The 16,302-nt window shown below is 45.0% G+C and overlaps 1 protein-coding gene across 5 annotated transcripts in view; it reads left to right on the top strand.

The window, feature by feature from the left end:
* Positions 1–16,302, top strand: part of CUX1 (cut like homeobox 1) — a 320,905-nt gene that overhangs the window by 180,276 nt on the left and 124,327 nt on the right. For all 5 annotated transcript variants that reach the window (XM_037506894.2, XM_037506893.2, XM_037506891.2 and 2 more), the window contains exon 5: positions 12,923–13,060. In XM_037506894.2, coding sequence (XP_037362791.1) covers positions 12,923–13,060 — 138 coding nt within the window. The remainder of the gene's footprint in view (positions 1–12,922; positions 13,061–16,302) is intronic.

The raw sequence follows: 16,302 nt of genomic DNA, 5'->3' as shown, positions 1-16,302 counted from the left end.
TACTCTGTTCCCCTTCTGCATGCTGCTCTGCCAGTGTGTGGCTCCATTGTTGAAAGGACTAGAAACTGAGGGGTCCCCTGACTCTTCTTCCACAACCAAATTCCAAATAGTGCTATTTTTCCTTGATATTAAAGACACCAAATAAGCATTTAAATACATAATCATCCTGTTGAGCCCTCCAAACAGTAAAAATAGTTAAGACCTCAACATTTACGTTCTTTCTCATTTGCCACCAGATTGTTCCTTATTCCCCGAGTCAATTTTGAGAGTATTTAAAAAAGCTTTTTATTGGGAAATTTCCTACTTACTTTAGCCATACCTCGTTCACCTTCCATGCTGCCGTATCCCTTGTCTCCCCCGGGTTCCTTGGGGAGCACCTTCGAGGCTTCCCCTGCTCTGTCTCGGACCAATGCTCAGCCCCCAGGACAGAGCAGGTAGAGAACCTGCTAGATTGCCTCCTGTTCTCATGGATTTTAGAGTCTGCTGGGAATGCAGACATTAAAAAGTCAGTGTAGAAATACTGAATTTAAGGTGTAATAAGTGCATCAGAGGCTCAGCCCGTTGGGTTTAAGAGCATAGAACAGGAAGGATGGGGCAGTGTCAGAGATAGTTGCCCTGGGCCTGTGAGCTGGATGGGCAAGAAGCTAAAGCGGCCATGTTCTCCACCATCCAGAACAAGACACTCGCAATGGTCAGGGGGACACTGGTCAGTTACCCCTGACTGCAGGGCAAACTCCAACACGGTTACCTAGCAGTGTGGTCACTCGATAAATTTTGTGAAGGATTCTAGACGTTTTCTAACAGAGATACAAGGAATGAGTTTTAAGCAGAGAAATAATCAAGTTTGTATACGTAAAGAAGTCATCCGAATTCAGTTCAGACAACAGAGTGGAAACTGCATCCAAGGTGATGTGAGGGGGAGAGATGAGGTCACTTGGCTTTGGGTGTAAAGTTGGAGAGAAACAGAGTTTCAGCTGTCAGCACAAAGTAGTAGAACGGACATGTGGAGAAGGTGGCAGGGACAGTGGTGCCCAGGACTCCTGACGCAGTATCATCAGCTCCATCTCTGGGCACCCATGCCTGTCTTCCTGCTTCCCTCTGGTTTACGCCACCAAAGAGCTTGGGGAATTAGTCTCCTATTCCAGTTTTATTATTACCTCTACTTACTGTTCTAACTAAAAATGGTTTTACCTGTTCTGTCAAACATTATGGCTATAGAATAACTTCATGTGTAGATTCAATACATTTTACACTGTTAATTTAGGTGACTTCCTCTGTTGATTGCATTGCCAGCAGATTTTATATCATGGTATATGGTCAACATGAAGTGACTATTGTACTTGCAAACATTCTTTTTAAATTTTACTACACCTCTAACTGAGGTTTCTATTTATGAACTTACTAATGACAAGCCACATGAGGGAGAGCTTCACAGCCCTCTGCTGACAGTGTGGCTAGATAAAGACACCAGGGCAGGGTACTCAGTCAGGGGCTTTCTCCACGCAGCCTCTCTAACCAGGAGGCCAGTGTCCTTCTGCACTGGAATCTGTATTGTGGGTGAGGACAGAGTTCAGTGACTGTCCTGTGACTCATGAGTACAAGCAAAGAAAGGTTCTAGGTGTGCACTGTTAAGTCACATCCACACCCCCCTTCGGCCAGCACTTCCCTGACTTCCCTCCTATTCTGGGCCCTGGATGATCATCTGTGATATAAATGCAGATGAGATGTGGCCCCTTCCCTCCCTCCGTGGCTCCTGTTCAGGTGTGAGAAAATAGTACATACAGTACTATTTGAGAAAATAGTCCATAGTTAAGCAGGTGAAATAGGCAAACTCCAAGACTTACTAATAATGAAACAACAAATAAATGTCTCCACTCTTAAAATGTGATCCTCTCAGATAGCTGGCAATATTCTGGAATGACCTCTTGAAGGCTCTTGCATTGCTGAAATTTTACTGTGTTCTGAGCAAAATTATGATGGCATGCATAATCTGCCAGTAATTAACCTTGTGTGGGTGACTAGCTCTTGCTTCTTCATACTTTTCAGATTTGTTACAATGAGCAAGTATTTATGTCTATAATTTGGGTGGGAAGGGGGCATAAATTAGTAAAATAGTTAGTTTACAATCTGAGTTCTGAGTAGCTCTTAATGGATTACAGAGAAGAATTTAAGCTGCAATCAGTTACTGATCTGTGTAAAACAGAATTTTTGACTTTTCTAGCCCAGAAATGGTTTCGTTTTTTTTTTTTCCCCCAAGTTCCTAGAAAGGAGAAAGAAAGCTGGTAGGGCTGCCGTCTGTGCATCCGTATTGCAGAACTTGGCTTTGACCACAGAGTATGTTGGGAGAACTTCTTTGCAAGTTTTCCGTGCTCTGTGCCCCTATCTGGAGCTCTCTTGTAAAAACCATCTCTGCCTCCCTGCTCAGATGTGGTTTAGGTCCTTCAGGCACAAACCCCCAAACACAGAGACAGTGCCTGGATGGGTTTATTTTAGGATTTAAATCTTAGGAAGCACAGTACCCATGATATAAAATATCCCTTAACTTGTGAAATACCACAAGATCTGAGAGTTTCACTACCACTTCTCTCACTTTATTTCCATAGGTTAACTAGCCTGTGGTTGTAAGGGGGAGTTGGTTTTGGGGAGTCCTAAAAGAGAGCACATTTTGGAGGCTCCTCCATTCTCAGAACCTGTTCCCAGATGGCCCTGCTCCAAAATGCTCCTGCGGGAGGCTTCAGTTTGGATTTAGAAAACCACCTCTTCTGGTAAACATTCCCAGCAGCCTAGTATTGGAGGATCCAGAAATAAAGTGAAACGTCATTGTTTTTTAAAACGGTTTTTTAATGTAGTTTAATGTTCCCCCCTACCCCCCTACAGAGTGAAGTGTAGTAATCTGGTCCTTTGTGCCTGTCACTCTAGTTTCAAGTGACAAACACTGTCCCTTCATCCTGTCTGTCCCCCACTCGAGGATCACACAACAAGACTCCTGGAAGAAAAGAGATGCAATTTTGCAATATAGTTAGAAACACCCCTCACGTCTTATACCAGGGTTTAGTCCATGTGCTACTTGGTGGCCGTTCCAGCCGGATCCTGTAGGATTACTCCAGTCCGTGTATTCTGGGTCTCCTGGTGTTGGCAGCCAGAGCTGGTGCCCAGGCCCCTCCAGAGACAACTCTGTAACCTCAGGAACCTGGAACTGGCAGGATCCCCTTCACACATTTTCAGTTTACCATCATAAAATATTGTCACTCACACATAAGAGCCAACCACCAGCCCCATAACGGGACAGGAGGCGAACCGAGCTTCAGTGGACTAGGCCTGTGGGCTGCAGCCGGCCTGTCTCACCCTGGGTCATGGGACCTCCGGAGAGGAGAGGACCAGAGTGGCCCTGCACTCCGGACTGGCAGGCCGCTCGGGGGAGGCCTCTGTGCCCTCCTCAGCCACGTTAAAACAAATGCAGGGCCTACTCTGCCTCTGTTTGGGCTGAGGAAATAACTATAAACATTTTAAAGAAACCCGATCTAACAAGATGGGCATCTGCCCGGCTGGCCACGGCCTTTCCACGCCGCCCCTCCCCCGGGACAGCCCCGGGGATCCTTTCCGGCCCTCGGGTGCTGCGGTGCTGCCCGGCGCTCACTAGACGTGAGCGGGGAACCCTCCTGGCCCCTGTGGGGAGGTGTCGCCTCTTCCCCCTCACCGTGACTGGGGTGGTCCTGGCACACTCCCTATCTAGACAGCTTTTCATCAGTTGCTCATCAGCATGCTAATTGCTCTATGACTAATTATGCCCTGAATTCCAGTTGATTTTCTTAATGAGACAGCTGGGTTAATTATGTAATCGTATGATTACATTAGCTGAGAGTGCCCTGGCGCAAAGGAGCGTCTGCCGCTTGGTGATGTCACCACGGGGATGGCACTCACGGGGGGCTCGTTCCCCTTTGGCCGATGGCGGGCACCGTGGCCCTGGAGCTCTGTATCCACGTGGGCTGGGATTTTAGTGAGGTCAGTCTTCTCAGCCCTCACACCCTGCAGCCTGACAGTGACCCAGGGAACCGGAGACCGAAGGGAGGCGGAGCGGATGCGCTGGGTGTGGTGTAGGCAGCACAGATGGCCCCCACACCACAGCCAGCCACCGCGCAGTTGCTCCTGCTTGCCCTCCTTCTGCCCTGACGTGCACCCTTCTCGTGTTCCCCTGAGAGAATATACGTGGAGGAGGATACCATCTTCTAGCCACAGGCTACCTCTCCAACCCCCCCCACCACACCCTCTATCACAGCAGGACTCCCGAGACTAGATTATGCTCAGAACCCACCTCTCACCTGCAGCACTCCTTCCCAGCTGCCCTGCAGGACCCCGAACATGCGGGCGTCCCAGGACTTAGTTCCAAGCCTCTTTCTCTTCTCCCTTCATGTTCCTTTCCTGAGTGACTTCTAATGCTTACTAGACCCCCGGCACTGAACAATTCTGAATTTTTACCCATTCTATTCTATTCTAGTTAACTGATACATGTGTATAATTATAGTATTATATTAAATACATTGTAAATCATACACTAAAAATAGAATTAAAAGGCTATGGTGAAAAATAATGAAGAACTTAATTTTTTTATTAGCAATCAAAAAACCTGGCTTTCACTAAAAGATTATATTTTAAAATCAACTTGATGGAGGCATCATTTACAAACAATAATGTACATCCAATTTAAGAGTATAAATTAATAGTGTGGCCACCTCTAAATTAAGATAAAAAACGTGTCTGTTGGCTCAGAGTTTCTCTTATCCCAGACTGTAGCAAACATTGCTTTCTGTCACTATAGATTAGATGGATCATTTCAGGAGTTTCATATCCACAGAGTTGTTCTGTACCTCTCTCGTCTTCCAGTGGGAAGTCCATCCATGTTATGGCTGGTATATTAAGCCTTTCCTTTTATTGACTTTGCGGGATTCCACTGTATGCACATATAACAGTCTGCTTATCCATCCACCCATTGATGGACATTTGAATTATTTCCAGTTTGGCTATTCTGAGCAAACCCACCATAAGCATTCATGGCCAGTTATGTGGGCAAATGCTTACATTTCTCTTAGGTAAATACTAGGTTTTGAACTGCTGGAGCTTGGGCAGAGTGCCTGTTTAGCTTGATAAGAAACCACCAAACTGCTTTCAGAGTGGTGTCCTTTGACCCCCCTCATAAGAGACATGTGAGAGTTCCTCTCACATGTGAGACATGTGAGAGTTACTCTCTGTCCTCCACATCACTTGGTATTGTCAGTCTCTTCATTTTTAGACAGAAGTTTTCTTTATTGTAATCAAGGCCTACTTTTTTTTTTTCCTTTTTGGGTTCTTGCTCTTTATTTTCTAAGAAATTACTACTTAGGGGCCTCCCCGGTGGCGCAGCGGTTGAGCGCTGGGTTGCGAAGCTGCCCGCAGCCTCTGCAGCAGTTCGATCCCCGGCTGCTCCCCGGCCACCGGAGGAGGGTCCCGCATGGCGCGCAGACCTCTCCTGCCGCCCGCTGCTCCCCTCAGCAGTGTACTTCGGTCCTTCTGCCTGCTCTGCTCCCCGCTCTGGCTCTCGTGAATTCTCTCACCCTCCTGCGCTTCTGACTGTACCCAGTGCTTGTATAATAAATAAATAAAATAAATCTAAAAAAAAAAAAAAAGAAATTACTACTTAGCCCAAGATAGTATTTTTTTCTTGTTGTTTTTTTTTTTTTAATGAGGGTGTACAGTTTTATCTTTTCCCTTGATTATCTTTTAAGAGGAATGTTATTTTCATTTAAATAATTATAAATAAAGTTGGGCGTAAGTCTACCTTATTGCTGTTTTTTGACTATTACTTCACTTTTTCTCATATTTTTCCCGATCAAGTTTTTTATGATCTTGTTTGATCTTCTGGATTATCTTGTTTATAGTACTCTACCATTTCACATACAATGTAAGAATCTCACAGTGTACTTTTATTTTCTCCCCTCCATCCTTTTTGTGGCCATTATTCTATTTATTTCTACACGTTACAACCCTAAAATACACTTGTTACTGTTTTGCTTTTACTCAGTTACCTTTTAAAGAGATTAAAAGTAGGAAGGATAGTGTTGTGTTTTTACCCATATATTGACCATTTCCAGTGTGATTTATGCCTTTGTGTAGACCCACGTTTCCATCTGGCACCATTTTCTTTTAGTCCATAGCATATGAACATTTCTTGTGTAGGCACACTGGCAATGAATTCTGCCAACTTTTGTTCATCTGGATAAAAGTCTCTACTTCACCCTCCATTTTGAAGGATATTTTTGTTAGGTATGAAACTGTATATTGGCATGTTTCCCCTCCTCCCCCACCTCAGGATCACTGACTTTATTTCTGACAGGCTGTCTCCATACCATTTGCCCATCTTCCCCTGTATATAATGGGTCATTTTTTTTTCTGGCATTAAAGGTTTTAATATTTTCTTTTTGTAGTATTATGCTTATTGGTATTCCTTGTTTTGTTTTGTTTTATTTTTTAAAGATTTATTTATTTATGCATACAAGAACTGGGGTACAAGCCAGAGTGCAGGATTCTGGTGAGAGGATTCACCAGAGAGAGTGAGGAACAGAACAGGCAGACTGACAGAAGTACACTGCTGAGGGGAGCAGCGGGTGAGACAGGAGAGGTCTGCTGCGCCATGTGGGCAGCTCCCTGGCCAGGGATCGAACTTGTGCTTCTATGGCTGCAGACAGCTTCACAGGTTGTGTCCTAACCTTTGCGCCACCAGGGAGGCCTGATGTTCCTTGTTTTTATCCTACTTGGAGTTTGTTTTTTAGATTTGTACCTTTTGTACTTTTTGCCACATTTGGAAAGATTATCATTATTTTTCTTTTCACTATTTCTTAAGATACACCCCTTGGTCCTCTCTGGGATGTATGTGTTGTTAGATTGCTTGATATTGTTTAATAAGTTTCTTGGGTTTTAGCAACCTTTTTTTCCCCCAGTCTTTTCTCTGTATTTCTGTTCAGTTTCTGGCTGTAATTTTTAATTCACTGATTTTTTTTTTTTTTACTTTCCTGGTGTCTGAAATTCTGTTAGGCCAATTGAGGGATTTTTTCCCCAATTTATATATTATATTTTAAGTTCTAGAATTCCATTTGATCCTTCTTTACACCTTCTATTTCTCTTACTGTGTTCATGTCTTTCTTTAAATCCTTGAGTATGCATATAATAGCTGCTTTAGTCTCTTGTCAACTAATGCCGTTATCTCTTACCATTTCTGGTTGTTTTTTTATTGATGGACCTCTCCCCCACCACTCCCCCACTTACCCTGATTCTTTGTATGTCTATTAAGTTTTGTTGGGTCTTGGACTTTATCATTGTTAACTGAATTTGTTGTCTTTTTCTTAAGTGTTAAGGTTTGGGCAGGCAGACAGATTACTTACAGATAAGTTTAGTCATTCTGAGTCTTGTGTTTAAGCTTTTAGGAGTGAGTCTGGAATAGTCTTTACTTTAACATTAGTTTACCCCTCCACTCTGATGTGACACTTTTGGTACCTTTCCTGAATGCCCTGGCTGTACAGTAAGTCTCTCCCCTTTGGCTGGTTGTAGCTCAGAAGTCTCCAGCCCTCTGTAAACTGTAGGAGTTATTCACTTAGACCTTCCTTACAGTTGTTTACCCAGCCTTGTGAAGTTCTCCTTGTGTGTGTGTGTGCGCGCGCACACACACACACATATACCCCTCAGCTTTTAGCAACAGACTCTCGATTACTCTGTAGGTTTCTCTAGCCCTTTCTCTGCGTATCTCCCTCCTTTCCAGTGCTTTGCCCTACAAAGTCTAGCTGCTCTCCTCCCAATCTTCTTACTTTTGTCTTTTCAGCAGAAGAGACCATCCCGTTCCTCTTGGGTCCACCTGTCCCATGCTGTAGTTCAGAAAGTGCTTTCTGGCACAGTCAGAGTGGTGGTGGGGGGAGGGGTTCACCTCATCTCTTTCCTTCAGAGATCACAGTCCTGCTTTGCAAGTTGTCAAGTATCTGTAAATGATTATTTCATATAGTTTGTCTGGTATTCTAGTAGTTTATGGCCAGGGGACAAGTCCGGTACTGGCTAATCTTTCATGACCAGAAACAGAAATCCCCAAGTTTTGTTGATTTCAGTCTTGGTTTCGACGGCTGTCATAAATGGCAGGAAAAGACAAACTCACAAAGACACATAGTTCCAAACCAAAACAGTGCATTGTAGTCTCTTCACAAAAATATGATGCATATTTTTGGAACCTGTGTACCAATTACAAGAAGGTATTTGTTGATATTTAACTAGTAAATTTTAATTTCCCTGATAATTGTTCTTCCTAGGTAGAAATATTAAGAAATAGTTTAAAAATTGTTCTGGTAAGTATTTTATCAAGTTTGAGCTGGCTGCTAATAGGTAACAGTTACTGAGTGTTAATTCTGTGCCTTGCAGTTTTCTAAGTGTGTACACATATTATCTCGGTTAATCCTCACAACATACTCATAACGTAGGCACAATTATGCCCAAATTATAGATGAAGAAAGTAAGATATAGAGATATTAAGTAACTTGTCCAAGGTTGCACAGCCAATAAGTGACAGAACTGGAATTTGAATATCAGCAACTGAACCATTATACTACACTCCCTCTCCTGTGATATGAGACATTGGGATAGTTTGTATTTGTCTCTGCCCATAAATGTATGTGATGATGGGAACATTGCCAAATGTCCACTTTTGGAATACCCATATAGCAGGGGTTTCCTTTAAGAAACTTATGTAAGTGTTTTTTTACCCCAATAAGTGTTAAAATACCATATTTACCTCAAAGACTTAGATTATGTGTTTGTTTTTTAGTGTCTGTCGGGCAGCTTGGTATTGATAGCCATCTGCCAGCACAGTACAGGGCAGCTAACTTGGAACACTTAGGTTTTTAAAGAAAACTCTCTAACTCATCGTTTAGCTTAAAACTCAAAACCAGCATACCTTTTTGTAGTTCAAAGTACTACAGTATTCTTCTCATGCTCCAGTGGCCCATCTTACAAAAGCCCCATTCTCTAGTGGTTTTTCCCACCAAGAGTAGAATTAAATCCATACTCTCCTCTGTGTCATTTTAGACATTGTATTTTTACAAGACTGATGTGCTACTACCTGCAGTAATGGGGCACCTCAGACATCATGTTTTCAGCTCTAGGATGCAAACTGATTCTTCTTTACGTTTGGTTTTTTTCACTTCACTGTATTTATATTTTTTTATGTCCATGCCTGGCTCTTCGTGGCATCTTGCTCTATATGCTGTGCCTCCTACATGGTCTGTCCCATAGTCTTCATGAGTCTAAACTCTGTCTCTTTTTTTGTTTTTGGGTTTTTTTTGTTTGTTTGTTTTTGATATTTGTTTTTTCCAGTGTGTCCACCCAGGAGCTGTCTTCAGCTCATGTGATCTTCAGGGTGACCCCTCCTAGCTTACCTTTGCTGTTTGTGAGAGTGGTTTATCTCCATTGCGAGGCTGGTCCCTGCTGATTAGGCTGAGTGTCCATCCCAATGCCTTACTCAAGCCTTGCCCAGAGCAGACAGATGCTTAGGAAATACTTGTTAAATTAGTACTTGAAGAGACAGTATAATTTAGCTGACTGCTAGTTCAAGAAGCAGAAATCTTAATTAGAATTTTGCATACCTGTTTGCCTGGCCTACTTCTCTCCTCCCTGCTCCTGGATGAGATGCTATCATATGACAGTGTACAGAGCCCCCTCCCCTGACCTCTGACTGTGACGGCTGGAATTAGTGAGATAATGTTACACATACTTAGGAGAAGGTACTGAATAATGTAGGTGATGGTATTGTTGTTATTTGTTATAATTATGTTCTTTGAATTCTGTGTTGCATACTGAACTGTATAATGCCTCAAAGAGTGTTTTAGGAATTAACTATTAGATGATTATAGAATACTTTGCAAGTTTGCCATGTCGGGTGGATGGAACTGGCAATAAAGCATGTTGGCTTGAGGGATTCAGGAGAAATGGGCCACAGGCTTCTGTGTGTTCCTATTCCACATATGGGTGTGTCCTCTCGCCTCCCCCAGACAACTCCCTAATTGAGCTGCTGAGATTGGAGGCTTGTGACATTCAGAATAAGACCTAACAATACTTGTGTGGGGTTTAAATGGCATTGGAAATCATTACGAGACAAAAAGCTATGATTTCCCCTAGATTAAAATGCAGGTTGGGGTTTGGCATGCCGAAATTCATTGTTTTGGTCTCTAGCCCAAACATGCTAGAGTCATTATATTGTCATGTGGTAATTAGCCGTTCCTTTAATACAAGTAATAAAAATTAAGCCTAAGAGGTACTTTAGCAATGCCTTTTACATAATCCAAAACAATATTCAAATGCTGTAGGCGTTTAGTCATTCAACTGTTCTGTAGTAAAGTTTGAAGTTTAATGCATAGAGATGTTTGAACATTCAGTTCATTCTTTATTCTGTGACCAGTTTTGCTACTTAGGCATTAACCTTTAATAGTATTAAATTAAATATACATGCCATAATGAATAATTATGAGATTGCCAGAATTTTCATTTACAATATAATGCTTTGAAAATTTGTCCAAAGGTCTAGTTACCATTCACTTTATAATATGCATGTTATTTTTACATGCCACAGGATTCCTTGCTGAATCAAATGAGGGAAGCCATTTTTTATTTGAAGCAGACATGGTGGGTCCTGGCCTTTTAAAGGGAATGGGCTGAAAAGTTGTTGACAGAAATTTTAGGGATGGAGGGCAATATTATAGCCTAGCTCTTTAAAAATATAATTTGCGCCGGCAGTTGTGTGGGAAAAGTTGCATGAGCTTTAAGAGACTTGAATACAGGCTTCCCTGACCGCTCTGTCAAGTTCAGCTTGTGCTTCTGTAGGAAGGGGACTTTGAACACACTGTTCATTTCCTTCAGGTCATTTGCCCAGCACGAAGCCCTGAGGGAGAATGACCAGAAGTGGGCATTGGGAGGTACCCTGGAAGGATACTGAAATTTTTAAAAAATTGTACCTGGAATGTTCTAAGGAATTCAGTCTTTAGTGTTATTACTACTCTTACTTAGAAGGAACCAACTCCCCAAAATAACTTTTGAAACCTAATTTAATATAAATATTTTAATGCTGATTAAAACAATAATAAAAAGCCACAGATGAGAAAGTGATGTAGTCATAAACTGTATATACACACAGAACAAATGCCCAGCAGCCAGGGGCTTCACGTGATGGTCGGCCCGGGTATTAGTCCCGGGCAGGTCTGCTGCCCTGTGCTGGACGTTCCCCAGTGCCTGCCTGTTGTAAACTCTTGAAGACACTGGCATCCCAAAGAGTGCCTGGCTCCTGGGAGGCGCGCCGGCTGAAACATGGTAGATCTAGCCCTCCCTTCCGGGAACCAAGGGTGGTCTGAAAAATTAATGACTTTGGTATTTGAAAATTAAGTGAGCTCTTGAATATATACCCTTGTTGATCCACTGTGCTCGGTGTTTAGCATTCCTCAACTGGAGACTAAATCTTTGCAGTGATGCTGGCGTCCATACCAGAAATATCTTCAATAATCTTTTCTAAGCCCAGCAGACTTGGGTCTTCTACTCTCACAGACCCTGAGAATTCCTGAGGAAGTGCTCCAGTGGTGCCCAGCAGGTGCATTAGGAGTGCCTTGGAGATACTGAGGTGAAAGTAAAACTTGAACTGACACCAGAGGGATATTTACTGCTTCTCCATTTGGTGCTGAATGAATAGCAAAGGCAAAGATCAACAGACAGCATCTTAAATTCCTTGTCTGCAATCTCTGATTTTAGGTTAAAATCCTTTTTTTTTTTTTTTTTTTTTTTTTTTTTTTAAGTAAATCTGATGGCAGTAGCACATGGCATAGGCCGCCAGACCTCACTCCCTGGCCCAGATGACATTCTGCTGCCCTCCTCCATACTGGAATCAGGCTACAGCCACTGGTGGAAGACCGGTCCAGCGGGCCGAGTCCCAGCCAGGTCTCGGGAAAGGCAACGTCACCTGGGGCAGAAACCTAGGTTTTTCAGTGTTCAGTCTCCAGTTGCTAATCGTAGACTCTCCATGAGAGTCCTCATGCGCAAAGGAGGGCTGTGGTGGCGTGAGGGTGTTCTAAGTAGTTCCTGAACTCAGGGACCCTCCTGGTAAAGGACCACCCCTTAGAGGAGAGAGGCTTGGGCCTTCTCTCTGTCCACTAACTAGCTGGAAAGCCCCAGGCGAGCCACTCCTCTTCCCCGAGCTTAAGTGTCCACCTCTGTGAAAGGAAGCGCATCTCACGTCTCTTCCCCACATGGCAGCGGGGCTTCAGTGCAAAAATATCCATAAGCGTATTAGGTAGCTGTGAGATGCTCAGGGCAGCAGGTGTTAGTCCCAGTCTTGTAGAATGATCGGGAACTACAGCTCTTGGCACCTGCCCTTACACTGTCCATCCTCACGTGCAGCGCTGGGTAGACCATGGCTTTTCCCGGAGCTCCTCCCCTTCCTCCCACCCCCGCCACCATGTGACTCTCTTTCTCTATCAGGTCAAAGAATGAAAAATCATTCTGGTATCAACTGGGCCAAAGTAGTTGGCAAATCCCAGTGAATCCACAGTCATTTACACCCATTTTCACATGTTGAAGATAGTAGGGTGGGTCCCTGAGCTGCATCCTGGCTGTAGCCTCTGTGAGCCACAGACTAGCAACCCGTCTGACAACAGGGGTGCATCTGGGGACTGCAGGAGACTCGAGGCCACAGGTAACTCGAGGCGGGCCTCCTGGAGGGGCTACCTCGGTCCTCAGACACCCTGACGAGTGGTGGCAGCCGGCAGGAGCCTGGCTTCCTGGGTGCCCCGAGATCTGCTCCCATCTTCTCTGTCATGGTGCAGGGGGCTTGTCTGTGTCCAGAGCAAGGTGTGATGTGTTTTGGCATCTCGTGCAGATCCTGTGCCAGCTCTGGATCTTGGGCAGCAGCTCCAGCTCAAGGTGCAGCGCCTGCACGACATTGAAACAGAGAACCAGAAGCTTAGGGAAACTCTGGAAGAATACAACAAGGAATTCGCTGAAGTGAAAAATCAAGGTTGGTAGAAAATGCTTCCTTTGATTTGATTTTTTTTTAATTTAATTGCCTTCTGCATACTGTTGGGACTAGCTCTAATTGTAACAGACGTCATAAAGTCAGGGTGGGGCAAGAATCAGAATCGTTAAAGAGATAATAATAATGCTCAGCCATTTAGAAGTCAAACTTTCCCCCTGCACAATAACTACGTAGGATTTTATTGCCCTCCGACGGGACCGATCAGGATTCTTTTAAAATTCTTCCTGTGTCATCATGTGATAGGATCTGCCTTTTAAAAGACGGATGTGTTGCCTGCGGGTGACACCTGTCAGGGAGCCAGCTTATGATCAAAGGGTCACATCCAGTCAGTCATTTAATAATTGCTGCCAATACATTAAGGCTGAGCCGCGTCCTTCAAGTCTGCCTGGTTAAGCAGTCCTGGTTCCTTGTCAGCCTCACCTATTCATTATGAACTTAATGAAAGAAAACAACCTCTTGGCGTGGTTGTCCAGCCATCAACAAGACAGAGAGGGCAAAGGTTGCCTGGCTTTTCCTGTCAGGGAAGAACAAAAATCTCTCCAACACCTAAACTCCAGATGTGTTCTGGATTCGCCAGCCTCAAGGCTCCCTGGCCTTAGAGGAAAGCTGCAGCCCTGTCTGCCAGCAGCTGCCGGTTTTTCAACCAACTCCAAGTACAACTCGGGCCTGTTTTTGTTCAGGAATGCGGTAAGGAAGGACTTAGAGGAGAGACTGTTTATTGGGTGACTTCCTCCCGGTGGTCTTCTGTTTCATACACTCCACAGGCCAGAAAAAGAATGCACCGATGGGGATTTTTTTTTTTAAGAGCATCCTTTGCTTTGAGACCATTGGAGACAGGTGCATGAGGAGGATAGTCTGCGGAAAGGATCCAGGGAGAAACTGATGAGAAGCTGGGAGGTTGCCAGCCAGGGCAGGGAGGGCAGAGTCCTAAGAATCCTTCCCTAGGGGCCTGGGGACACAGTTGAGTGGTGAGCCTCTGGGACTGGGAGAGACAGCTTTGCTCTGCCTAAAAATGAGGCACTGAATTTAATAGACTGGGGTCCAGGCGAAAGAAGGTGCTACCCACCCTCCTGCACCTCCAGGCAGGCCTTGGTTGTTGTCAGAATCACCCAAGGGCACAGCTGAAGATAACCTATAAATACACACATTTGGTTTCCACTACCCAAAAGGGATGTTCTTTCTGTTTTCCTTCCAGTGACCTTTGACATCTCATTTTGACAGATCCACTCTGTGTGTTTCCGTTAGCTTGTTTTGGTTTTGTTGTAGGACAGTATAGATGGGACTGGAGGGCTCTGGGTGGTCCCACCGACCTTGCCTCCCTCTTGGTGCCTCCAGAGCCAGTTGCCCAATTCCAGGTCTCTTAGGACAGACAAGGAGCCATGACTGAGTGTGCGGCCTTCTCCCCAAAAGAAATGTAGAGTTCAGGACCTAAGAACAAAAGCTCCACAGATAGACAGATCTGGGATGGGTCTCTTCATTGCACTACTAAGCTGTGTGGCCTTGAGCCAGTGTTTCAAACCTCATCCTCCTGGGTGGGAGATTCTCATACTAACCTTACAGGATTGTTGTAGCATTCAATGAATGTGTGCAGGCAAGTCATTTGGAAATATTTTCACTGCAGGAAACATCAGCTGCTCTTACTGAGCACTGTTGTGTTTTTTGTTTCTTCCAAAAATTACCCCCACATTCCTTTAGTTATTGATAGCTTAACAGACTTCCCCAACCTCTAGAAAAATGTCCAGTTCCTCTTCATTTTTCTACACATGCACTTTCTGAGTGCACCCTCAGAAAGGTGAGGGTGCACTTCACTTGTTATAATCAATCATCACAGCTAAAGTGTAGATTGGTAGGAAAGGAATTTTTTTTTATCACGTGATATAGTTCTCCCCCCATCTAAGTCGTCCAACTTAGATATCCTTTTGGGACCCTGAGTAGAATAGAGGCCTTCAGTGCCCTCTGCACCATACTGTTCTCCTCTCCTGCCTATATGCTGCTGGGACCCTCAGGGGATTACCCTGGACCCAGGTCTGAGCTCTGGAGGCTTCCAGATGAGAACTGGCTTAGACTCAGCTGGCCAGTGAGGAGCCCAACTGGGGTGGCATAGAGACCCATGAGACAGAGTTGGGCCACCAGCAAGTGCCCAGACCCCCCTGGAAGGAACATAGAGGGCACACTAAGGAACCCCATGGGGGTGCGCCCTGGGCTTGGGAGGCTGTACAGATGCTTCTACCAGATTGTTCAAGACAGAAACACCCTGTCTGCACAACCTCCTAGACCATTGGCTTCAGAAAACACAAGCGTTTTCAGAGCTAACTTCTCTTAGGGTCCATTTGGAAATCTCCGCTCTTGCCCAGCTTCGCCCCATCAGCATGGCTTGAGAAAAGTGTGTAATTGCTGACCATTATGCTCTTAGAACATTACTTTCAGGCCCCAAGCACCAGCCCAAAGAGCAGAAAAACCCCCATTCTTCTTTCAAATGCCTCTGCGGGGTCTTTGGTTTTAAGGAAAACCCTCCTGGTGCCACTTAATGGAAAGGGCCAGTTTCTTTTTTAAACAAAAGAGCTGCTAGCTTTTATCCACTAAGCCATGTGGATAGGAAATGCCCACTTGATGTGTTGTTCTCCTGCCTTTCCTGGCGGCCTGTCCACGCAGCTCAGGGAAACAGTGGACTTGAATGACACCCTGAGGAACAAGGGCCACCAGGGCATGTTCTCACTTGGGCAAAGACCTGGCAGGCCCCATTACCACGGCCCTGAATGGACTCCCCTGGCCAGTCAGGCCTCAGCCAGGTGCTGGGACCATAGAAATCTCTCAGCATCACCTTTGACCAGGTAGGTGTGTGCACAGCTAGTGTGGTTCTCAGGGACCTCTCTCTCCTTGGAGCTGGACCCCAGCACACTGCCTCAGACCCTGTGGCACAGAATGGTGTCCGGTATCTGTGGGAGGGAACAAGTGGAGCAGTTCTGTTCTAGAGCCACCTCTGTCAGAGTGAGGTCCGTGCCCATCCATTCTGTCTGCCGTGGTGCTCCCACTCAGGTCATCACAATGACAGCTGTAAATGTATGTGGGCCCTCTTAGGGCCCCGGTCGGCTGAGCGCTGGCTGCTTCAGGGCTCCCTACCTCCCCTCCCCCTCTTACCTCACATGCAGTGCTGCCCAGGATGCAACCTGGGTAGAGGTACTCTTAGCACCTGAGCTCCAGCTTGAGTCCCTTCCAGCCTAGGA

This window comes from Talpa occidentalis, unplaced genomic scaffold, assembly GCF_014898055.3.
Source record: "Talpa occidentalis isolate TD23 unplaced genomic scaffold, MPIMG_talOcc4v2.1 talOcc4.12, whole genome shotgun sequence".
NCBI classification, from domain to species: domain Eukaryota; kingdom Metazoa; phylum Chordata; class Mammalia; order Eulipotyphla; family Talpidae; genus Talpa; species Talpa occidentalis.
The sequence above is the reverse complement of the archived record's forward strand: the minus strand, read 5'-3'. Positions and strand labels throughout refer to the sequence as shown.